Consider the following 25,799-nt stretch of genomic DNA (forward strand, 5'->3'; position numbering starts at 1 on the left):
TTTCTATCGGCGTTTCATTCGTAATTTCGGTCAAGTTGCTGCCCCTCTCACAGCTCTTACTTCTGTCAAGACGTGTTTTAAGTGGTCCGGTTCCGCCCAGGGAGCTTTTGATCTTCTAAAAGAACGTTTTACGTCCGCTCCTATCCTCGTTACTCCTGACGTCACTAGACAATTCATTGTCGAGGTTGACGCTTCAGAGGTAGGCGTGGGAGCCATTCTATCCCAGCGCTTCCAGTCTGACGATAAGGTTCATCCTTGCGCTTATTTTTCTCATCGCCTGTCGCCATCTGAGCGCAACTATGATGTGGGTAACCATGAACTGCTCGCCATCCGCTTAGCCCTAGGCGAATGGCGACAGTGGTTGGAGGGGGCGACCGTTCCTTTTGTCGTTTGGACAGACCATAAGAACCTTGAGTACATCCGTTCTGCCAAACGACTTAATGCCCGTCAAGCTCGTTGGGCGTTGTTTTTCGCTCGTTTCGAGTTTGTGATTTCTTACCGTCCGGGTAGCAAGAACACCAAGCCTGATGCCTTATCCCGTCTGTTTAGTTCTTCTGTGGCTTCTACTGATCCCGAGGGGATTCTTCCTTATGGGCGTGTTGTCGGGTTAACAGTCTGGGGAATTGAAAGACAGGTTAAGCAAGCACTCACGCACACTGCGTCGCCGCGCGCTTGTCCTAGTAACCTCCTTTTCGTTCCTGTTTCCACTCGTCTGGCTGTTCTTCAGTGGGCTCACTCTGCCAAGTTAGCTGGTCATCCCGGTGTTCGAGGCACTCTTGCGTCTATTCGCCAGCGCTTTTGGTGGCCGACTCAGGAGCGTGACACGCGCCGTTTCGTGGCTGCTTGTTCGGACTGCGCGCAGACTAAGTCGGGTAACTCTCCTCCTGCCGGTCGTCTCAGACCGCTCCCCATTCCTTCTCGACCATGGTCTCACATCGCCCTAGACTTCATTACCGGTCTGCCTTTGTCTGCGGGGAAGACTGTGATTCTTACGGTTGTCGATAGGTTCTCTAAGGCGGCACATTTCATTCCCCTCGCTAAACTTCCTTCCGCTAAGGAGACGGCACAAATCATTATCGAGAATGTATTCAGAATTCATGGCCTCCCGTTAGACGCCGTTTCAGACAGAGGCCCGCAATTCACGTCACAGTTTTGGAGGGAGTTCTGTCGTTTGATTGGTGCGTCCGTCAGTCTCTCTTCCGGGTTTCATCCCCAGTCTAACGGTCAAGCAGAGAGGGCCAATCAGACGATTGGTCGCATACTACGCAGCCTTTCTTTCAGAAACCCTGCGTCTTGGGCAGAACAGCTCCCCTGGGCAGAATACGCTCACAATTCGCTTCCTTCGTCTGCTACCGGGTTATCTCCGTTTCAGAGTAGTCTGGGTTACCAGCCTCCTCTGTTCTCATCCCAGCTTGCCGAGTCCAGCGTTCCCTCCGCTCAAGCGTTTGTCCAACGTTGTGAGCGCACCTGGAGGAGGGTGAGGTCTGCACTTTGCCGTTACAGGGCACAGACTGTGAGAGCCGCCAATAAACGCAGGATTAAGAGTCCAAGGTATTGTTGCGGCCAGAGAGTGTGGCTTTCCACTCGCAACCTTCCTCTTACGACAGCTTCTCGTAAGTTGACTCCGCGGTTCATTGGTCCGTTCCGTGTCTCCCAGGTCGTCAATCCTGTCGCTGTGCGACTGCTTCTTCCGCGACATCTTCGTCGCGTCCATCCTGTCTTCCATGTCTCCTGTGTCAAGCCCTTTCTTCGCACCCCGTTCGTCTTCCCTCCCCCCTCCCGTCCTTGTCGAGAGCGCACCTATTTACAAGGTACATAAGATCATGGACATGCGTTCTCGGGGACGGGGTCACCAATACTTAGTGGATTGGGAGGGTTACGGTCCTGAGGAGAGGAGTTGGGTTCCGTCTCGGGACGTGCTGGACCGTTCACTCATTGATGATTTCCTCCGTTGCCGCCAGGATTCCTCCTCGAGTGCGCCAGGAGGCGCTCGGTGAGTGGGGGGTACTGTCATGTTTTGTCATTTATTATCTTGTCTTGTCCCTGTGCTTCCCATTCTATTCGTTTCCCTCTGCTGGTCTTATTAGGTTCTTTCCCTTTCTATCCCTCTCCCCCCCTCCCTCTCTCACTCTCTCGCTCTCTCTTCTCTCTATCGTTCCGTTCCTGCTCCCAGCTGTTCCTATTCCCCTAATCATCATTTAGTCTTCCCACACCTGTTCCCGATCCTTTTCCCTGATTAGAGTCCCTATTTCTCTCCTTGTTATTCGTTTCTGCCCTGTCGGTTCCTTGTCTAGAATTCACCGTGCTGTGTTTGTGTATCGCCCTGTCGTGTCGTGTTTTCCTCAGATGCTGCGTGGTGAGCAGGTGTCTGAGTCTGTTTGGTTCAAGTGCCTTCCCGAGGCAACCTGCTGTTCACCTGCTGTTCAAGATCGAGTCTCCAGTTTGTCCTCGTCATTTCGAGTGAAAGTTGTGTTTTTTGATTGTATTTACTTTACTGGATTAAAGACTCTGTTTTCGCCAAGTCGCTTTTGGGTCCTCTTTCACCAGCATGACAGTTATACTGTACATTCACACCACTGTGCAGTTACATCCCTGTCCCAATATGAGTTGGGTGTAATACCTATGAACAACACTGATCTCTGTTATTCTGCATGTTCAAAGGGAAACTTAACTTCACTCCAATCCTCTGAAGCAACACACACACACACACACACACGTGTGCGCACGCTCTCGCTCTCTCGCTCATCACAAACACCCTCTTGAAAGTAGGTTAACGTCTCAGAATCCAGGGGGGAAAATGGGAATAGGAGAATAATTATCGTAGCAGTGTATGTCGAGCCTCAAGATTTCATTCCATGCAGCTTTTAAAAGACATGCTACTGTAAATTCCTCCAGGTACTCTGGGCCTTGTACTGTTGCTGGGCAGGATGTAACATTTCTGAAGGCAAAATAGCATTACCATGATAAAACATGTTTACACAATAGTACCCAAATGACTTTATATTTTTTTCCATACCGTAAACATGGTGTTGTCTGTCTCATTTATGAAACTGCTGTGCTGACAGTTTGTATCGAATAGTATAGATTCTGTATTGATCACTAAGACAATATAGCACAGTGTGTGTGTGTGTGTGTGTGTGTGTGTGTGTGTGTGTGTGTGTGTTTCAGCTCTGTCTCCTTGTCGTTAACTTTCGGGAGGATTCTGGCCTGTCAGCTCTGAGATTAGGGGGCTGACAGACACAGGAACAAGCCTGACAGACTACAGGGAAATCTCTCTTTGTTGATTCCTCCACTATTGCACAGTATGTTGTTTACATTGTTGTTATAAAAAAGCACAATTGAATCTGCCAGTACATAGTCAACCTGGCATCCATTAAAAAGGGCATGCTACAGTAGCATACTAAATAACAAAATTATGTCATGTCTGTGGTGTCAAAAAGTCACACGGAATCAACATGGAATGGCAACAAAACACAAACGAAATGTACTACTCAACAATAGAAAATACACAAACTATATTACCAAACTACAAACTTCCCCAAGATAAATGAAGACAAACACTAACATAACTGACACAAGCACAACTACAGGGCTATGAAGTAGAACGTTCCATGCCAACATGTTATTTTACAATGTTTTTTAAAACAACCGTAGGATGCCGTCGCTGATAGCTAGCTAAACATCCGTCATCTATGCCCCAACAAAGAACAAGTGTCCTAGGAACTGAATTAACAGTCACAAACAGTTACAAGCACAGAACGTCTCCGAAACTTTAACTGGGTAGTGTCTATGAATCAAAATGAGTAGAAGTTAAGGATGTTAAATGAAAAGAGAACAGGTGTCAATAAGAAGCAGGTGTCTGTCTCCAGGCCAGGGTTTTAAGCCTATGTCATAGACTTGGATTCATTTGCTTTGCAAATGAACAGCAATTGGTACAGAACAACAGACATAGTACATGGAGTTAATAGACGGTGAGATTAGGGGGAAAACATGAGCAGCAGCACTACAAAACATGGGTTGGGTTTATACCTGTCTGTCTATGTGATAATGTCCATACTGAAAAGTTGAAAAGAAAAATGGTTAAAGTAACAGTGACAAACTTATTTCAAACAAACTGGTACGTTTCATTTGAGTGATTTTTGTAATGCTTTTTCCACAACCAACATTTCACACGTCAACATATTGAGATACACACGTTCTTTGAGCTCTTGAACTAAAAGGAGTAGTTGTGTGACTTTGCAAAATCACAATGAACTAGCTACACAACTTGGGTTATGGCCCGGTCTCAATGCATCATACTAATACCCTTGTTCACTCTTCCTCCTGAACTTGGATCAATGAGTCCACTCTAATCCATGCCAAGTGTCTCCTTCTGCCCTGCTATGACTGGTGTGTGGAGTAGCTTGGTGTATAATGGCTGCCCTGCTATGACTGGTGTGTGGAGTAGCTTGGTGTATAATGGCTGCCCTGCTATGACTGGTGTGTGGAGTAGCTTGTTGTATAATGGCTGCCCTGCTATGACTGGTGTGTGGAGTAGCTTGGTGTATAATGACTGGTGTGTGGAGTAGCTGCCCTGCTATGACTGGTGTGTGGAGTAGCTTGGTGTATAATGGCTGCCCTGCTATGACTGGTGTGTGGAGTAGCTTGGTGTATAATGGCTGCCCTGCTATGACTGGTGTGTGGAGTAGCTTGGTGTATAATGGCTGCCCTGCTATGACTGGTGTGTGGAGTAGCTTGGTGTATAATGGCTGCCGTGCTTCACCCAGGGTCCTGTTCATTAGGGAACCAAAGAGGAGAAAATGGACTTGTACACCTAGAGTTACACAAACTGTAATGCTTCCCTAATAAACACAACCCTGGTTGGTGCTTCTACTCATTGGTTACCACTATACATCACTAAACAGACAGTGGGGCCCCAATAGACTACAGTTGGGCAACAATGGCTGACAACAGTATTTTCTGAAAATGTTTAATTGACGAGGAGAAAACTTTAATGGATTGAGGACTGTGCCATTCAAGTAGTTTATTTTGGTATTACATAAGGTCATTCTTACAAAAGCAAAGGTGTAGTTGATTGTCCAAGGAGGGATGCTCATGAATGAGAGGGGTGTCCCCAAAATTGGGGTGTGCCTCAAACATGTAGGCCTGGTGCGATTGCACATGGGTAATGTAGCCTGCCCACCTGGCCCCTCCTTGCTGCCTCATTGGATATGGATGTCTCCTTCCATCCCACCTACACCTGTCCTACTCATTTGTGTTTCTTTCATAAATTTGGTAGGCTACCAATAACTATGTACTTTGTTTTGTTATTTTGTCAGAATTGATTGACCATGCAGTTAAGCAAACTCCAGGAGAATGCTACTTGCCCCAATGCATAGTGCCAACTGTAAAGTTTGGTGGATGAATAATGGTCAGGGGCTGTTTTTCATGGTTCTGGCTAGGCCCCTTAGTTCCAGTGAAGGGCCATCTTAACGGTACAGCATACAATGACATTCTAGATGATTCTGTGCTTCCAACTTTGTGGCAACAGTTTGGGAAAGGCCCTTTCCTGTTTCAGCATGACAATGGCCCTTGGCACAAAGCGAAGTCCATATAGAAATGGTATGTTGAGATCGTTGTGTGGAAGAAATTGGCTGGCCTGCACAGAGCCCTGACCTCAACCCAATCAAACACCTTAGGGATGAATTGGAACACAGACTGTGAGCCAGGCCTAATCGGCCAACATCAGTGCCCTATCTCACTAATGCTCTTGTGCCTGAATGGAAGCAAGTCCCTGCGGCAATGTTCTAACATCTAGTGGAATGCCTTCCCAGAGGAGTGGAGGCTGTTATAGCAGCAAGGGGGGGGGGGGGCAACTCCATAATAATGCCATGATTTTGAATGAGATGTTCTAGGAGCAGGTGCCCACATACACTACATGACCAAAAGTATCTTCATGCATAATCGATGCATAATCATGTGCATAATGAGACCCATACACCGTAGTTACTAGCTACTGTTGTGAAGAAAAACCATGTATGGGCCTTGTGTATATAGGTTGGACTACATGTTGAAAACAACGACTATATCCATCCTCTCAAAGACACACCAATAAAGAGGATGGAACAAAGAGCCTATTATTTCGGGTGTATTTTCTCAAAACGATAAGCAAATAGTATAGTTTAACTAGCCGACAGGCCAAACAACTTTAAAGTGCAATTTAATCATCCTATTTTATTTAGTATATAAAAATGTGTTTATTCAATATTTATTTTACTGTATAGGCAGACTACGGAGAAATAGCCTAGGCTATTTTGGGCTGCATAATTTTCAAAATTGTGCGTTGCTGCTGATTCCAGGGTAGTAAGGTTGCACTTAGGATCAAATAAGAAGCGACTTTCTGGGGATGGGATGTGCCCAAGCCTGACTGTAACAAAAAGAGGTGTTCCTGACAAATAGCCTAGTAATTGTATCCCATTTGATAAGTGCATAAACTACCATACAACTTTTACTAAGCATAGGTGTTTGGAAAGGACATGGAACATGTTCCCATTTGTGTTATGGTTATTCCGAAGAATCCAAGTCACGACGACGTCGAGGAAGAAAAATCGCGCAGTTTCTCGATCCTAGCCATTCGTATGCTTTTTTACATGCCAAATATTTAAAACCCCAACAGAAAAGTTTTTGGGTGATACTCCATTCTCAAGATAACTATCATAGGTATTACACATCTCATTGGAGCATGGTCCTTACCGTTAGATCGTCTGACAATATTTTCTAAAAAAGTATTTTGAGGGGCTACAAGTCCTCTCCTTCCTCCGGCCATCCTGGTTCGTCATTCAGTCGTCCGTGTGTTGAAGCTGTCGGTGGGGCTGTATGCTGTCAGCAAAACTATAACTCCAGACGTCTGTCTTCATGGTCCCTTTTATCTGTACGGAGTGAGTGAGCTTTAGATAAAGAGCTCGTCTATAGCTGCTACTGCTACAAAGACTTCTCCCAGTCGCTGGCTGCGCTTCCCCAGTCTAGCAAGCGCCAACAGCACGTCAGGACGCGCATAGGAAATTATCCTCCGCGCTTGTTTGAGCGCAGCGGCGCGCCTGACTTGTGGTCCACGGGCTTTTGTGGTTCTTCATTCAAACTACGAGTGCCATCTGCCGGTGATATATGGCAGTGATTCTGAACCCTCTCCACGGGGACCCCCAGCCGTTCCATGTATTTGATCTATTCCGGAGCTATCGCACCTAATTCTACTTCTCAAGTCAGTATCAAGCTCTTGACTAGGCGAGTTAGTTGGGCCAATTCAGGGCTACAGCAAAATTGTGAAACGTCTGGGGATCCCTGAGGAGAGGTTTGAGAACCACTGATATATGGTATACCATCCTGTAGAACCATATTATACATCCACTAGAAAAGGAGTTTCCCAAACTCGTTCCTGACCCCCAGATCAACTTAATGTTGGTTATTTGAATTAGCTGTGTATTGCTCAAGCAAAAATCAAATACGTGTAACAGGGCCCCAGGACCCGAGTTTGGGAAACAAATCAAATCTAATTTTATTGGTCACATACACATATTAGCAGATGTGTAGTAAAATGCTTGTGCTTCTAGTTCCGACCGTGCAGTAATATCTAACAAGTAATCTCACAATTTCACAACTACCTTATACACACAAGTGTAAAGGAATGAATAAGAATATGTACATATAAATATATCGATGAGCGATGGCCGAATGGCATAGGCAAGATGCAGTAGATGGTATAGAGTACAGTAAATACATATGAGATGAGTATAGTGGGTTATGTAAACATTATATAAAGTGGCATTGTTTAAAGTGACTTGTGATACATTTATTAAATCCAATTTTTAATGATTAAAGTGGCTAGAGATTCAGTCAGTATGTTGGCAGCAGCCACTCAATCTTAGTGATGGCTGTTTAACAGTCTGATGGCCTTGAGATAGAAGCTGTTTTTCAGTCTCTCGGTCCCAGCTTTGATGCACCTGTACTGACCTATAACTGACACCACACTCCCGAGGGCCCTCACCTCCTCCCTGTAGGCGTCTAGTCGTTGTTGGTAATCAAGCCTACCACTGTAGTGTCGTCTGCAGTAGTACAGGAGAGTACAGGAGAGGGCTGAGAACGCACCCTTGCGGGGCCCCAGTGTTGAGGATCAGCGGGGTGGAGATGTTGTTTCCTACCCTCACCACCCGGGGGCGGCCCATCAGAAAGTCCAGGACCCAGTTGCACAGGTCAGGGTTGAGACCTAGGGTCTCGAGCTTAATGATGGGTTTGGAGGGTACTATGGTGTTAAATTGCTGACCTGTAATCGATGAACAGCAGTCTTACATAGGTATTCGTCTTGTCAAAATGGGTTAGGGCAGTGTGATTACGTCGTCTGTGGAACTATTGGGGCGGTAAGAAAATTGGAGTGGGTCTAGGGTGTCAGGTAGGGTGGAGGTGATAGGATCCTTCACTCGTCTCTCAAAGAACTTCATGATGACAGAAGTGAGTGCTACAGGGCAATAGTTGATAGTTACCTTAGCTTTTTTGGGATCAGGAACAATGGTGTTCCTCTTGAAGCATGTGGGAACAGCAGACTTGGATAGGGATTGATTGAATGTGTCCAAAACACACCAGCCAGTTGGTCTGCGCATGCTCTGAGGATGCGGCTAGAGATGCCATCTGGGCCGGCAGCCTTGCGAGGGTTAACACGTTTAAATGTTTTACTCACTTTGGCTGCGGTGAAGGAGAGCCCACAGGTTTTGGTAGCGGGCCGTGTCAGTGGCACTGTATTGTCCTCAAAACTAGCAAAGAGGTTGTTTACTTTCTCTGGGAGCAAGACATCGGCGTCCACGACGGGGCTGGTTTTCTTTTTGTAATCCGTGATTGACTGTAGACCCTGCCACATATGTCTTGTGTCTGAGCCGTTGAATTGCGACTCTACTTTGTCTCTATACTGACGCTTAGCTTGTTTGATTGCCTTAGAGGGAATAGCTACACTGTTCGTATTCCGTCATGTTTTCGGTCACCTTGCCATGATTAAAAGCAGTGGTTCATACTTTTAAGTTTTGCACGAAGGCTGCCATCAATACATGGTTTCTGGTTGGGGAAGGTTTTAATAGTCACCGTGGGTACCCTGCACCTTTGAGAGTGAAATGGGCCTTCTTTTGTACAAGTTGTGGGTCTATTTGCATCCTAAACTGTTTAAACACATTCTGAAAGATCATCGTCAAGTACGCCAGTGGTTCTCAAACCTCTCATCGGGACATAAAGCCGTTCCATGTAGGCTACTTGAACTACTCCAGAGCTTGCACACCTGATTCAACTTGTCAACTGATCATCAAGACTTTAATAGGTGAATCATATGAGCTAGTGTAGCAGATGGGAGCTGGAAATGCACTCCTCAGCCTGAAGTGTCTCCACTTGCGCTGCCCAAAGCTTTGCAGTGGCACGAATGGGTAAGATGCTTCAGGAGGGCAGACACATGTTTGTGAGGCAGAGGTGTTGGGTTTGAGCTGAATCAAGAGGAAGTGGAAGCATGCTAAGAGGAAGCATGCTAAGCAAGCAGCATGGCACCCTTTACACTAGTTCAGGCCTACAACATAATTGTGAAATATCTGAGGGTACCAAAGGAGAGGTTTGAAACCCACTGATGTATGCACAAGAACATTTGAAATGTATTATGAAGCAAAAATCAGGTGGTTTTTAAATCAGAGCTGGCTTTATAGAGAATTTCCAACACTCCATAGTTCATATACATTACATACATTTCACACCAGAGTCAACCCTCTCTCCATCCCCCCACACAAAGTCAATACTTCCTCGTTATTAACTGGACCATGTCTTGGTTGTGTTGAGGTGACTTAGATGATCCGCAACATATTTATGTTCTGGAAACTTTTTAAACTTGGTCTCCTTAATTTTGAGCCAGTTCTGTGCTCGGCGCTCAGCGGCGTGTCCTCTCTCCTGCTCTGGGGTCATGTATGGTCTGGAGATCCAATACTCATTCTCTGCCTCGCGTTCCAGGTGCACCAGCATGTTGCGTTTCATCTGCCAGGTGATGGCACGTGGCCGGCGGTACTTCCCGATCCACTGCTTCCCAGAGATGCCTTTCCTCAGCAGGGCCATGGTGAGGAACATTGTGAAGGATGGTGGTTCTTCTCAGCAAGTCGTGGATTTATAGGCTACAATATGATAGAAACAGAGAAATGTGGGTATTGACTCCATCTTACAGGAGAGGAACATTGATCACTAGCTAGGTGGTAGTGGCAAAACAATGGAGGGAATTTCATCAATGGAATAAAATGTCATTCCCCCTGAAATGTTATCATAAAAAAAAATTGAATTAAGAAGTTACATTTTACAATTTAACGCGAGTCATTTAGCAGGTTCCGGCTTACAGTAGTGAGTTTTCTAATGGATGTATAATATGGTTATTTTCTTATAGCCACACGGGACCATATTAAATTTAGAACTATAACTATCCTTGACAAAAACGACGCATCTGCAGCTAATTTACATTTGGTTGAACAAAAATTATTACGGACAGGTCTGTCCCATTTTCAGACTAATCCAAGTAATCAGAGTATATCATTTTACGAGTGAAACCCCGAATAATTTATCAAATCATTGACGCGATAAGTATAGCTAGCTGTGTTCACTATCAAAGTAAATGCTAGTTGGTAGCATTAGCCTGGCTAGCTACTACAAACGCGTTAAAAAAAAATGAATTTATTAGGAAAATATTCCTAGCTCCATTTCTTTTGGATTACCTGTCAGTTATCCGACACAAATCCAGCAATATTGATGTTGTCTTCGTGTAATTCGTGCAAAACGTGACCCCAGTCGGTTTGAAAGACATTTCTTTCTTCCGCGAATTCTACGGTATGCAGGAGGAATCAAACCATTTCACATCTAATGACGATTCTATTCCAGCTGGAGGCGCTATTATACAGAGTTGGTTACAAGACCACAGAAACAGTCATCCAGTTGTTTCATCAGAGACGGAATGTTTTTAAACCTCTGGTTTCATATGTTTTTGTTATGATAAGACATTTGTACCAATCAAATGTCATGTTCTTCAAAATCAAAGAGGCACTATTTAATGCCTTTAGAAAGCTGCTCAAATCTAATCTGCTAAAATAGGAAAGTAAGGTAATTGCAAAGTAGGCACGTGTTGCATTAACCAAATCCTAACCTTACCCTATGTTGTGTGTTTACCTTCTGAATGAGCAAGCAACTCATGATTGATTGTACACCCATATTGACCTGATGGTACAAAGTTCATATTGAATAGATGGGAGTATAAAAGCAAGTCTATTTAAGTGACTGCCACTTTAAACGCTGTGAAGGTATTAGCATTAGGTCCTGTCCAGTGTGATTGCAAAACAACCCAGTTAGCTGTGAGAATAAAAAAGGAAAAAAGCTCCTGCCAAGTTCTGTAACGAAAGCCCTGCCCGGTGAGATCCCTGTTTCTGTGACTCCCACTCCCCTGATTCCTCTCTTTTCCTCTCCTCACAGACCCCCTATAATACCAGGAATAGAGAAGGAACTGGGACGCATCTGGACAGCTGGAAATGAAACTGGAGAGACACAAGTCAACCACACTAAGGTAAGGAAAAGCTAATCATTCAACAAGATCACAGGCTGAAAAGTTTGAGAAGTTTTAGTCTTGTGACTTTTTGATTATTCTAATAGGGTTTTCATGTGATAATCCCATGCAAACAAACCTTTGATAATGCAGGGTTTTTGATAGGCTACTGTAGCAGAAGAGAATGGGGTCCAATATTCTATTAACAATTTTTCATTCACCACTTTAGGAGCTTTAATGCACGTACAGTAGGTCACTGCACAGAGCTCTGTTACAGTTACCCCATAATATGGTCTTAATATTGTTGTCTCGCTTTGTTTGGCCATAGGAAGGGAAGGGAAGGAAAGCCTGATTGTATGGTATATCTGCCTTCAATCATCAAATTATAGTCACTTCCCTTGGTGCATTGTATCCAGTGCCATTTTATATCTAACTTGGGTTTTCCTGCTGTCTCCTGCAGATTTACGAGGGGTGTGCCTGCCTGGCTGGCACAGCAGCAAAGTTCATCTCTAATTGTGCACAGAGGGACACATCTCCTTAACAACATGCAGCATTGACAAAATAATTTCACTCTCCTGGCTTTCACAGCTGTTGTGGACTCCACCTGCACCCACCTCTGTTTCTAGATGCTCTGACATCTCTGAATACCGACCAGGAGGAAGACACAGACAGGCAGGCCGGCCAGCAAGATGGAGGAATTCTCTACCAGCAACACAGACGGGGCAGAGACATGTGCCAAGGAGATAGATCATGGGACTGTGAGGCCCAGGGGCTCACATGGGGACCAGCAGAGAGTTAAAGTTCAACTCCAGTCTGATAACACAGATGCACCGCCACCACCACCGGATAAACACTCCAGCAATGGCTGCCGTGCAATGGAGTCTCTGGATGCTGGATCGAGACAGAGAGAGTGTGTGACTGTGCCTGCCAGTAAACCTTCGGGTTGCTTCTGTAACGCAAGCTGCAGGAAGGGCCTTGGGCCTTGTGTACTGTGCTGCAGTCAGATCACAGACGTTCGCAAGGACCCTGACAGTAACACTGCAGTCCAGAGAGCAGGGATTTCACCTCAGACGTACACAGCTGATAAAACAGGATCTGTTACACAGAGCATTGAAGGTACTATAGTGCATCACAACACAGATGTATGCAGGAGTGTCATGGAGTTGGAGTCAGAGGAGTTGTCTCCTCTGTGTAATGCAATGACACTATCAGGTGGGGGCAGTAACAAGAACTGGTTTCAGGGCTTGCTCTACCCTGGTACCTCCTTAGGTTATGATAGAGGCAAGGAGGCTGTTGGGGGCAAGGTGTCAGGCTCAGAATCCTCAATGTCCTCAGTGCCATCTTCCACAGGAGTCACTACGGGCAGCTTTGCCTTCTGTCTGGTGGAGGAGGTGACATCATCAACAGTCACCGACACCAGCTCTGTCCATAGACTCAGAGATGGCCACATCAGCCCAGGGGGCAAAGCAGAAACTAAAATGTGCTCTACATTGGCACTCCTTCCCGCCAGCCCTTCCAAAAGCCCCACGGCTTTAAAGATGGCCTCAGACAATGGGTTAGGATCTGACTGCGAGACTGAGGATAACGTTTCATATAATATGCAAGAGTGTTCGACGGTCCTGGTCCGTAGATTTTTGAGGGAAAACCAGAGGGTGAAGAAGTCGATGTGTACAGGAACCAGGGCTATCATCAGGACGTTACGCACAGGGAGGATCGGTGAGGAGGCGTGGAACACTGTCTGCAGAAGGGAGCCCCTCCAGGTGTGGGATGAGGATGGCCACCAAACTTCTGGGGGATACAGTAAACACAGTTCAACCTCTCAGAGTCTACATCTGCAAGTGTGTAAACTTCTCCTTGGAAAAACAGGAGACTTGTTTTTTGAGGTAAGAGCATACACGCAGTTGGCTTTAATGGTTCCATTGAGAAAAAATGTGTCACTTTTAGTATAAAACTACTTTGGAAAATCCCTAGAGTACACTGGACACACACACCTAGACCATACCCACACAAACACATACACTGCGTGTTTCAGAAAGGAAACGTGTAAAGGAAATGGTACAGTGCTACACTGTGTAGTGTGAGCCAACACTCAGGTTGACGTATTTTGGGATGAATCTTATCTTGGAGGGTTAGCTGACTGGTTTCCACTAGATGGGCCAGTGGCAATGTAAAACATGTATGAATGTGTTGTTGTTGTTCCTTTTTTGGTCTGATTTTAAGGTTAGGGTTAGGCATAAGGTTATCAGTTTGGTTAGGTGTAGGTTTCACATCTTATTTTAAGGTTAGGGTTAGGCATAAGGTTATCAGTTTGGTTAGGTGTAGGTTTCACATCTTATTTTAAGGTTAGGGTTAGGCATAAGGTTATCAGTTTGGTTAGGGTTAGGTGTAGGTTTCACATCTTATTTTAAGGTTAGGGTTAGGCATAAGGTTATCAGTTTGGTTAGGGTTAGGTGTAGGTTTCACATCTTATTTTAAGGTTAGGGTTAGGCATAAGGTTATCAGTTTGGTTAGGTGTAGGTTTCACATCTTATTTTAAGGTTAGGGTTAGGCATAAGGTTATCAGTTTGGTTAGGTGTAGGTTTCACATCTTATTTTAAGGTTAGGGTTAGGCATAAGGTTATCAGTTTGGTTAGGGTTAGGTGTAGGTTTCACATCTTATTTTAAGGTTAGGGTTAGGCATAAGGTTATCAGTTTGGTTAGGGTTAGGTGTAGGTTTCACATCTTATTTTAAGGTTAGGGTTAGGCATAAGGTTATCAGTTTGGTTAGGGTTAGGTGTAGGTTTCACATCTTATTTTAAGGTTAGGGTTAGGCATAAGGTTATCAGTTTGGTTAGGGTTAGGTGTAGGTTTCACATCTTATTTTAAGGTTAGGGTTAGGCATAAGGTTATCAGTTTGGTTAGGTGTAGGTTTCACATCTTATTTTAAGGTTAGGGTTAGGCATAAGGTTATCAGTTTGGTTAGGTGTAGGTTTCACATCTTATTTTAAGGTTAGGGTTAGGCATAAGGTTATCAGTTTGGTTAGGGTTAGGTGTAGGTTTCACATCTTATTTTAAGGTTAGGGTTAGGCATAAGGTTATCAGTTTGGTTAGGGTTAGGTGTAGGTTTCACATCTTATTTTAAGGTTAGGGTTAGGCATAAGGTTATCAGTTTGGTTAGGTGTAGGTTTCACATCTTATTTTAAGGTTAGGGTTAGGCATAAGGTTATCAGTTTGGTTAGGGTTAGGTGTAGGTTTCACATCTTATTTTAAGGTTAGGGTTAGGCATAAGGTTATCAGTTTGGTTAGGGTTAGGTGTAGGTTTCACATCTTATTTTAAGGTTAGGGTTAGGCATAAGGTTATCAGTTTGGTTAGGTGTAGGTTTCACATCTTATTTTAAGGTTAGGGTTAGGCATAAGGTTATCAGTTTGGTTAGGGTTAGGTGTAGGTTTCACATCTTATTTTAAGGTTAGGGTTAGGCATAAGGTTATCAGTTTGGTTAGGTGTAGGTTTCACATCTTATTTTAAGGTTAGGGTTAGGCATAAGGTTATCAGTTTGGTTAGGTTAGGTGTAGGTTTCACATCTTATTTTAAGGTTAGGGTTAGGCATAAGGTTATCAGTTTGGTTAGGTGTAGGTTTCACATCTTATTTTAAGGTTAGGGTTAGGCATAAGGTTATCAGTTTGGTTAGGGTTAGGTGTAGGTTTCACATCTTATTTTAAGGTTAGGGTTAGGCATAAGGTTATCAGTTTGGTTAGGGTTAGGTGTAGGTTTCACATCTTATTTTAAGGTTAGGGTTAGGCATAAGGTTATCAGTTTGGTTAGGTGTAGGTTTCACATCTTATTTTAAGGTTAGGGTTAGGCATAAGGTTATCAGTTTGGTTAGGTGTAGGTTTCACATCTTATTTTAAGGTTAGGGTTAGGCATAAGGTTATCAGTTTGCTTAAGGTTAGGTGTAGGTTTCACATCTTATTTTAAGGTTAAGGTTAGGCATAAGGTTATCAGTTTGCTTAAGGTTAGGTGTAGGTTTCACATCTTATTTTAAGGTTAGGGTTAGGCATAAGGTTATCAGTTTGCTTAAGGTTAGGTGTAGGTTTCACATCTTATTTTAAGGTTAAGGTTAGGCATAAGGTTATCAGTTTGCTTAAGGTTAGGTGTAGGTTTCACATCTTATTTTAAGGTTAGGGTTAGGCATAAGGTTATCAGTTTGCTTAAGGTTAGGTGTAGGTTTCACATCTTATTTTAAGGTTAGGGTTAGGCATAAGGTTATCAGTTTGCTTAAGGTTAGGTGTAGGTTTCACATCTTATTTTAAGGTTAAGGTTAGGCATAAGGTTATCAGTTTGCTTAAGGTTAGGTGTAGGTTTCACATCTTATTTTAAGGTTAGGGTTAGGCATAAGGTTATCAGTTTGCTTAAGGTTAGGTGTAGGTTTCACATCTGAATGTATGACTTTGTAGTGACTTCCCTGCAGAGCTGCCATTAGTATATGAGTCACCCCAATAAAAGCCAACCTGCAGCCAAAACTCACTGAGCTGCAGTGGCAATGGGGGTTGGGGCAGCCGGGTAGGAGAGCAAAGGGGAGGGGTGGTTAACTTAGTAGAACTTTAGAGGCCTGTATTATAGAGCTGTGTCTCAAATGGCACCATATTCCTTATATAGTGCACTATTTTTGACCAGAGCCTTATGGGCCCTAGTCAAAAGTAGTGCACTATAAAGGCAATAGGGTGCCATTTGCGACACAGATACAGGGCCTGGGCTGCTCTGCACTAGTGGGTACACACCCAATGGAAAAGTTAGGCTACACCATTACATCACAATCACTTGGCATATGGTTACAATCTCAACCATGCAAAACAAATACAGTCAGTGGAAAACAAAGCACTCACGCTCCAGAGTTTGTTTTTAAGGTGCTGCTGAGTCATAAACATCAAGCTTCAGGAGAAATAAAAGGAACAACTTGCGTACTTGGCCTACGTGTAGCTTCAACCTGTGGTAATTGTTTGGTAGGTAGACCCAGAGTAGGTTAAAACAGTCACAGCCTATTGAAAGAATAACCTGTCATATAAGGATGACTAGAGAGAACTGAGAGATGAGGAGATGGTCTGTCTTCAGTCCGCTTTACACCTTCACCAGGAATCATGAGAGATGAGTGGGATGGTCTGTCTTCAGTCTGCTTTACACATTCACCAGGAATCATGAGAGATGAGTGGGATGGTCTGTCTTCAGTCTGCTTTACACCTTCACCAGGAATCATGAGAGATGAGTGGGATGGTCTGTCTTCAGTCTGCTTTACGCCTTCACCAGGAATCATGAGGGATGGTCTGTCTTCAGGCTGCTTTACACCTTCACCAGGAATCATGGGAGATGAGGGGGATGGTCTGTCTTCAGTCCTCTTTACACCTTCACCAGGAATCATGAGAGATGGGGGGGTGGTCTGTCTTCAGTCTGCTTTACACCTTCACCAGGAATCATGAGAGATGGGGGGGTGGTCTGTCTTCAGTCTGCTTTACACATTCACCAGGAATCATGAGAAGATGGTGATGTCTGTGTTGACTTTTAAGAAATGTATTTTCTCAGGACCCCAAATGGAAAAATGCCTTTGGGCTTTATTATGTTTTATCCTCAATTATTTTATGTACATTTGTTAAAACATGACAGTGTGTACTGTGGTCCAACACAATAAAGAGTTATGAGTACATTCCTCAAAGGGAGAATGAGGAGTGGCATGAGCTCAGAGGGGGTTATGATGCAGTCTAGTCTGGGATTCAAATGACAACAAAGTGGGGCCCCTGCCACTTTTGGAGACAAACATTTTAGAAAAGTATTTACCAATCACAGATTGCCCCTTTAGAAGTCAGTAAACCTCAGAGAATGGACTGCAGACCTTCTCATTCAGTACTTATTCTGCAGCAGCAATAGACTGTACGCTGCTGGTAATAATACATTAGACTGCCACCTAGTGGTATGATATATATTGTTACTTCTCACTTAAACCATTGGCACAGAGAAGTGTCCAATCTAATCTGAAAAACACTTTGAATTAGGGTCAATTAAATGCTCTCCTTTTGAAAATAAATTGCATAGCCGATTCAACTGACAGCAGAAGACATGAAATTAACTGCAACTGTTGTTGTACAATAGATATTTGTACTGAGCCACCGTGGTCTCAGCAGAAAATAAGACTCTAAGATCCTTGTTAAGTAATTTCTGTAGAAACTAATACCAGAATCTGTTTCAGTGATCAGGGTTTAATGAGGTAATTTCAAGGTTGACTGAACTCAATAGTGTGGGTCAGACAATTCAGGGAATTTCAGAGGGGAAAATCAGTTCATGAAGGGAAAAAAATTGGCATTTAAAATAGCAGTCATGGTTATTGAATAAACATGTGATTGGTAGCTGTGTGTGTAAAGGACCTCACGCTGCTTGCTTAGCGAGTACCGTTTCCTCCTGAGTCGGCTCATACCCATTACCCCAGCCTTGCAAACACACGTGATCACCCTCCTGAGTCGGCTCATACCAAGGCTCGAACCCATTACCCCAGCCTTGCTAACACACGTGATCACCCTCCTGAGTCGGCTCATACCAAGGCTCGAACCCATTACCCCAGCCTTGCTAACACACGTGATCACCCTCCTGAGTCGGCTCATACCAAGGCTCGAACCCATTACCCCTGCCTTGCTAACACACGTGATCACCCTCCTGATGCGTCTTCCTATTCGCACCACGGAAATGCTAGCCTTTGCGGGCCAATTCAGGCTAAGGAGTGATTTTTATGTGCGTGTGTGTGTCCTGTGTGAGTCTTTTCTTGAGTGCAGTCACTGCCGACCTAACGTGATGGCATAAGGCTTTGTTTCCACAATATAGAGATTTTCACGGATCGCCCAAACTGCAGTGGTTTGTGTAGAAGAGCAATGTGATGTGTTTTATAGAGAATGGTCATGTTCTCCTGATAACTCCTCTTACTGATGTCAAGTCTCCCTAACCATATAAGGGGAGCTTCCCCACCCCCTCTCTCTAGTTTTGCTCCCTCTCTCTCCTCTTAGGTTTCAGACATGCTCTTTCTCTTCAGTCTCAAACATACTCTAATTGTGGAGGCTGTATTGCATTAGGCATGATTTTCTAATGTAAGTCAAATATATTGTCTTTGTCATTCAGATGGTTTATTCAATGAAAGCAGTAGCACTTAACTGACTTTTCTATCAAATGATGCATACTATCATCTTAGTTATTCGTATGAGTGGTGATCGCTCAAGGTAGTGTGATTGTGTCCCTGATGGTAAATGCAGGTTTTATTTGTCTCTGTTTAACTGTTAGGTAAAACCCTACAAGATAGGCAGAGTGTTGCTTATGGCAGTATATCTTATAGTGTTACAGGGGTTCCGTACATGATCTTGTGGCACCACTATCATTTCAGATGGTTTCATTGCAAACATGCAGTACAGTATATTACATGCAGCCTTGTGACAAGTGCTGTAGTATTATAGTCTATGAAAGGCTGTATGGATGGCTGAAGTGATACCAAAAACCTTAACAAGATTCTACTGCAGAGAGATGTGTATCCCTGGTTTGGTGCAATATGGCAGAATAGTTTCTAGCCAATGTATAGACTGTCCATGGCCAATAGGTCCATGGCCAATAGGTCCATGGCCAATAGGTCCATGGCCAATAGGTCCATGGCCAATAGGTCCATGGCCAATAGGTCCATGGCCAATAGGTCCATGGCCAATAGGTCCATGGCCAATAGGTCCATGGCCAACATCTGTAGCAACCTTCCACAATTTGACAAAAACATATTTTTTATTTAAGACATTGAGACCTACTGAAGGTCTCTTTTACAAATGTGCCCTGTATGTACAACATAATATACACATTATAACCAAGCGCGATATATATATATACATATATATATTATATACTGTATATACACATTAAAATACAAAAACACAGTCATGGGAAGCACAAATAAAATATCACAAATCACCCAGAAAAACAAGTTACATTCCTCCACAAATAAGTCCACAATCAATCCTTTAAATTGCCCAAGCAGCAGCAGAACATCAAGATGAAATGTATTAGGGTGTTCTCTCTCGTTCCACTTGACTAAATTTGTCGTTCTATTTAATTTCATTTAAACAGATAGAAATGTATAAACTGACATGAGTTTTAAGCCATATACAGTATGAAAGGTATTTGAGTAACACTTAACATTGAATGTATCATTTCTAAATGGGTCGTAAAGAGCTTATCAGTTGTTGATAGACGGTTTAGTTTACAGGTGGTAATAAACATTTATCACTATCTGACAGATATAATCTTTCATTATTGGTTTAGGCCTAGAAATCATTGTACACGGGTTTGGGTAGGTTACTTTCTAAATGTAATCCGTTACAGTTACCAGTTACAGTTACTAGTTGTAATCAGTAACAACTTCTGGATTACCCAAACTCAGTAACGTTATCTGATTACATTCTCTTACTTTTAGATTACTTTCCCATGTAGAGGCTTTAGAAGAAGATAAAAATGTATGTTACCAATTGAACGACATCTATTGCAGGATAAATCAATGTTAAAGTTTACATAGCTGGCCATATATGGATGTTCAATTTTACTTTATGGTTTGGTTTGTAGGCTTCTTCTAACCCATCACTTTCTACTACATATAATAATACCATTAAATTACATCTTTACATTAAAAACCAAGTCTATCAGAATTCCAGTCATTCCAATAAATGTTAAACCCCTTGATCTTGAAGAATAGGACTTGGAAATATTGAAGTATAGATTAGCCAAATTGTTTTACCTGAGCATGACCCCAAAACTAAGGACTTGTTTGTCACACCCTGATCTGGTTCACCTGTCCTTGTAATTGTCTCCACCCCCTCCATGTGTTGCGTTTCATCCCCGGTGTATATATCCTTGTGTTTCCTGTCTCTCTGTGCCAGTTCATCTTGTTTGCCAAGTCAACCAGCGTTTTTCCTTGCTCCTATTTTTCTCAGTCTCTGCTTATTTCTAGTCCTCCTGGTTTTGACCCTTGCCTGTCCTGACTCCGAACCTGCCTGCCTGACCACTCTGCCTGGTCTGATTATCAGCCTGCCTATCCCCTTGTACTGTTTTTGGACTCCGATCTGGTTTCTGACCCCTGCCTGGCTTGACCTCGAGACTGCCTATCGTCTGGTACCGTTTGGACCTGGTTTATGAATTCTCGTCTGTTCCCGACCTGCCTTTGCGTACTCCCTTTGTTATAATAAATATCGGAGCACTACCATCTGACTCCTGTGTGTCACGCCCTGGTCTAAGTATTTTGTGTTTTTCTTCATGTATTGGGTCAGGCCAGGGTGTGGCATGGAGTTTTTGTATTGTGGTGTGTTTTGTCTTGTAGCTAGTGGGGTGATCTAGCAAAGTCTATGGCTGTCTGGAGTGGTTCTCAATCAGAGGCAGGTGCTTATCGTTGTCTCTGATTGGGAACCATATTTAGGCAGCCATATTCTTTGAGTTTGTCGTGGGTGATTGTCCTTAGTGTCTTTGTTCCTGTCGCTGTATTTAGTTGACAAGTATAGGCTGTTTCGGTTTTCATTACGTTTATTGTTTTGTAGTGTTTTGTGTTTATTCATATTTACGTTTGTTTTTTCATTAAACATGGATCGCAATCTACACGCTGCAGTTTGGTCCGACTCCCCTTCACCACACCTAGAAAGCCGTTACACTGAGTCTGCATTTGGGTCTTGCCTTGTGCCCTTATATTATTAGCCACCCCTCCTCAATGTTTATGATTTTGTTGTCATGGAGGACTGATTGGGCTGATTGATTTGAGTTTAAAAATAAATGCTGACTGTACTCATGGCATTATTATATTAGTTTAAAAATAAATGCTGCACTCATGGCATGCTTTGAGCACTACTGAAAAGTGCAATTTACACGTAAAAAAAATAAATGCCATGTGCTGCATTTGCCTATTGTTTACCTTTTTGTTGGTGACACTTTATCTTGATAATATGCAGCTGTTTAAAGGGCAAATCCACAGATGAAACAATAACAAAATGGATGCCCATCCTCTGTTTTGGTGAAAAGTTGAGGGATGGGCCTGGAGAAATGTAACCACTCAGATGAATAGACAGAGCTATGGAAGCAAGGACTGACCATCCATGATATAAAATGATTGTTTTAACCATGTTATGAGGCTATACAGTGTTTGTTTATATTTACAATGTTTACAAACATTGGAATAAATCTATCTTATATTTGGGGTTGTCATGGAGTACGACAGTTGAACTAAGCTCATGAAGGATTTATAAATTATATTCTTCAACAATCAATGGATAAATATACACTACCATTCAAAAGTTTGGGGTGACTTGTCCTTGTTTTTGAAAGAAAAGCACATTTTTTGTTGTCCATTAAAATAACATCAAATTGATCAGAAATACACTTCTGGTGGAACAAACCTAAATTTGAGCCTTTTTCAATTCTGATTTGAATGTCATTGAGAAAACAGAGAAGTGTCAAAGATCTTTTTTTCAAACATCCTTCTGAATTTAAAAGTAGTCGTCGGTTTTTCGAAAGTATCTGTAATCTGATTACAATATTTTTGCTGGTAACGGATTACAGTTACTGTTTTTTTGTAATCCCTTACATGTAATCCGTTACTCCCCAACCCTGATTGTACAATACTAGCAACAAGCTGAATGGGAAGTAAGCCTAGAACTTACTAGATATGTTCTTATATTGAAACTTTACAAATGTACAAAACCACATATAACAACAACACTAAATAACCAAGGCTTCCTCTCCTCATCTCCTACAGTCATCTTCTCTGATGTCAAATAAATGGACTGGACCAGTCCGACTGGTGTATGCAAATACTAAGAAGATACCGCTCTCACCTTCCCTGTGATCAGTACAGAATGGAGTGGAGATGAGTGGAGGACACCACTATAGACAATTGCGTTGCACCCTATGATCATCTTCAAATCGACCAAAATCCTGAGCTTTGAGTGAAATGACCAGATTTGACGATACAATCATCTGACAAATAAGGTCCATTGAAGGCCATTCTCTTAACATCTGTGGAAGCCTCTGATCCAGCGCAGTGCATGCTGATCAGATTCATTTAGGGAAAACATTTTGAAATAGAAAACAAAAACACGCTGCTCTTATTGGACAATTCCAAGTACAGTCCCTCCCAGTTTCAGTCCATTTTCTTCCATTTGTTCCCTAATGAATACGACCCAGGGTTTTGGCTCTTACCAATGTGGCCACGTCTCAAGGGCACAGATTGTATCTTACCTAGTTATTTTCTGATGATCTCATTTTGCTCTATTGTAGGTTTGGCAACTGTGTGTGTTTTCTATACCTGTTCGCACCTTTCCCTGTAGGCTTTACAGACGCTCCCCACCTCTTGTTTACAACCCTTCTAATTTAGTGTACCCTGCACGCAAAAACCATGTTGAATTCCAGGTCTCTGGCAGCATTTGGAACTGCCGATTTGCGGTCAAGAACGTCAAGGTCATCTCAGCTTATGCTGCGCTTCAGACCCTTGACTTTTTGGCTCTGACATAGACATGGATCCCCCCAGAGAATACTTCTACTCCAGCTGCTCTCTCTTCATCTGACTATGTTTTCTCTCTTAGTCCGAGGGCATCTCGTCGTCGCGGTGGTGGCACAGGGCTACTCATTTCTCCTAAGTGGAGTTTTTTTTTTTCCTCACATTTCCTCCCTCACCCACGTGTCCATCTCCTCATTTGAATTCCATGCTGTCACTGTCACTCGTCCGCTCAAGCTTAACATTGATGTCATCTATCGCCCACCACTTGCTCTTAGAGAGTTCCTTAATGAGCTTGACACCTTGATAAATTCATTTCCGGACAATAGCTCACCACTCTTTGTACTCCTGACATCTGCCTTCGTTTAATTTCTTTCCAACTTTCTTTCCTCTCCTTGCCTCTGGACCTCACCCTTCCCAGTCCCCTCCAACTCACAAGGCAGGCAACACACTTGACCTCACCCTTCCCAGTCCCCTCCAACTCACAAGGCAGGCAACACACTTGACCTCACCGTTCCCAGTCCCCTCCAACTCACAAGGCAGGCAACACACTTGACCTCACCGTTCCCAGTCCCCTCCAACTCACAAGGCAGGCAACACACTTGACCTCACCGTTCCCAGTCCCCTCCAACTCACAAGGCAGGCAACACACTTGACCTCACCGTTCCCAGTCCCCTCCAACTCACAAGGCAGGCAACACACTTGACCTCACCGTTCCCAGTCCCCTCCAACTCACAAGGCAGGCAACACACTTGACCTCACCGTTCCCAGTCCCCTCCAACTCACAAGGCAGGCAACACACTTGACCTCACCGTTCCCAGTCCCCTCCAACTCACAAGGCAGGCAACACACTTGACCTCACCGTTCCCAGTCCCCTCCAACTCACAAGGCAGGCAACACACTTGACCTCACCGTTCCCAGTCCCCTCCAACTCACAAGACAGGCAACACTCTTGACCTCGTCCTTCCCAGTCCCCAACACTCTTGACCTCGTCTTTACTAGAGGCTGCACGCCTACTAATCTCACTGCAACCCCCCTCCAGGTCTCTGATCACTACTTTGTTTCCTTTTCTGTCTCCCTCTCCTCCAACCCTAGCCACTCAGCCCCTACCCAGAGGGTCATGTGCCATCGCAATCTTCACTCTCTCTCTCCCATTACTCACTCCTCTTCTATCCTATAATCTCTCCCTTCTGTTAAGTCCTTCTGTCTCCTGGTTCTGCCTCTTCAACCCTCGTCTCCTCCTATGACTCGCACTGTCCCCTTTCCTCCCGGCCGGCTCGGCCCTCCCCTCCTGGTCCGTGGCTGAGTGACTCATTGCCAGCTTACAGGACAGGGATGCATGCGGGCTGCTGAGTGAAAATGGAGGAAAATGAAACTTCTTTCACTCCCTCCTCGCTACCTTCTCTTCCTCTGTATCCACTGCTAAAGCCACTTTCTATCACTCTAAATGTCAAGCTTCTGCCTCTAACCCTAGGAAACGCTTTTCCACTTGCTCCTCCCTCCTTAATCCCTCCCCCCTCCCTCTGTGGACGACTTTGTCAACCACTTTGAAAAGACTGACGACATCTGCTCCTCATTCACTCGGCCTATTGGATCCACTGGTCCCATTCACACAGAACTACTCTGTCTTGACCTCTTTCTCCCCTTTCTCTCCAGATGAAATCCTGCAACTAGTGAGGTCCGTTCGCCCATCAACCTGCCTACTCAACCCTATCCCCTCCTCTCTTTTCCAAACCATCCCTGGAGACCTTCTCCCATTCCTTACTTTTCTCATCACCTCATCCCTGACCCCTCTGATTTCAAAATGGCGGAGTCACTCCCTTCCTCAAGAAACCAAAACTATATACCAGTATACCTTCTTATTTTCTTTCCAAAACACTTGAGCATTCTAGGCCCTCCTCTTCTCTTCTCTCTATACACCACGTCACTCAGCTCAGTCATATCCTCACATGGTCTCTCCTATCAGTGCTTTGTGGAGGACACTTAACTACTTTCTCATTATCTCTGCGTGCCTGGCAGATATCTCAGCTTGGATGTCTCCCCACCACCTCAAGCTCAACCTCAACAAGACAGAATGTAATGTAACGTTCAATAAAATAATAAATTAATTCATGACTATGAGTTCCATACCCTTTAAAGGAACCAAAGGAGGTTAAAGTCCGGTGATGATAATGTGAATATAACTTCAGAATATTAGACTCCAGGGAATTTATGGTTTAACTAAAGCATATTGTCTGCCAGCTGGATCCACTTCCCTGTCTCCTCTCTCTCTCCTGGTGGTGGGGGCTGAATGTCCTGGGGTAGTGTGGTGGTCCTAGGGGGGTGGTGGTGGATGGGGGCTGAATGTCCTGGGGTAGTGAGGTGGTCCTAGGGGGGGGTGGTGGTGGATGGGGGCTGAATGTCCTGGTGTAGTGTAGTGTGGTGGTCCTAGGGAGGGGGCTGAATGTCCTGGGGTAGTGTGGTGGTCCTAGGGAGGGGGCTGAATGTCCTGGTGTAGTGTGGTGGTCCTAGGGGGGGGGGTGGATGGGGGCTGAATGTCCTGGGGTAGTGAGGTGGTCCTAGGGAGGGGGCTGAATATCCTGGGGTAGTGAGGTGGTCCTAGGGAAGGGTGGTGGTCCTAGGGGGGGGGGGGGGGATGGGGGGCTGAATCCTAGGGAGGGGGCTGAATGTCCTGGGGTAGTGTGGTGGTCCTAGGGAGGGGTGGTGGTGGATGGGGG

General features: G+C 44.2%; 3 protein-coding genes across 7 annotated transcripts in view; 1 reads left to right on the plus strand and 2 right to left on the minus strand.

The window, feature by feature from the left end:
* Positions 1-7,018, minus strand: part of LOC124040719 (potassium voltage-gated channel subfamily H member 1-like) — a 91,436-nt gene extending 84,418 nt beyond the window's left edge. For 3 of the 5 annotated variants that reach the window (XM_046357802.1, XM_046357800.1, XM_046357799.1), the window contains exons 1-2: positions 6,733-7,018; positions 4,030-4,056 (exon numbers count right to left, since the gene is read on the minus strand). In XM_046357802.1, coding sequence (XP_046213758.1) covers positions 4,030-4,056; positions 6,733-6,805 — 100 coding nt within the window. In that variant the 5' untranslated portion in view covers positions 6,806-7,018. The remainder of the gene's footprint in view (positions 1-4,029; positions 4,057-6,732) is intronic. The other 2 variants (XM_046357803.1, XM_046357801.1) reach the window with 1 other exon arrangement.
* A 2,659-nt stretch (positions 7,019-9,677) lies between these two features.
* On the minus strand, positions 9,678-10,888 carry LOC124040721 (ribosomal protein 63, mitochondrial-like). Its single transcript, XM_046357805.1, has 2 exons — positions 10,749-10,888; positions 9,678-10,160 (listed from the first exon to the last, which is right to left on the minus strand). The coding sequence occupies exon 2, from the start codon at positions 10,114-10,116 to the stop codon at positions 9,805-9,807; it is 312 nt and encodes a 103-aa protein (XP_046213761.1). The 5' UTR covers positions 10,117-10,160; positions 10,749-10,888; the 3' UTR covers positions 9,678-9,804.
* A 440-nt stretch (positions 10,889-11,328) lies between these two features.
* LOC124041129 (1-phosphatidylinositol 4,5-bisphosphate phosphodiesterase epsilon-1-like) overlaps positions 11,329-25,799 on the plus strand; it is a 42,138-nt gene continuing 27,667 nt past the window's right edge. The window contains 2 exon segments of the mRNA XM_046358337.1: positions 11,329-11,587; positions 12,027-13,449. Of these exon segments, the coding sequence (XP_046214293.1) occupies positions 12,256-13,449 (1,194 nt within the window). The 5' untranslated portion in view covers positions 11,329-11,587; positions 12,027-12,255.

This window comes from Oncorhynchus gorbuscha, linkage group LG08, assembly GCF_021184085.1.
Source record: "Oncorhynchus gorbuscha isolate QuinsamMale2020 ecotype Even-year linkage group LG08, OgorEven_v1.0, whole genome shotgun sequence".
In the NCBI taxonomy this organism is placed as follows: Eukaryota; Metazoa; Chordata; class Actinopteri; order Salmoniformes; family Salmonidae; genus Oncorhynchus; species Oncorhynchus gorbuscha.

What these genes read in the sequence shown, in the direction of transcription:
- LOC124040721 (XM_046357805.1), bottom strand. Translation starts at nt 10,116, where the DNA reads ATGTTCCTCACCATGGCCCTGCTGAGGAAAGGCATCTCTGGGAAGCAG.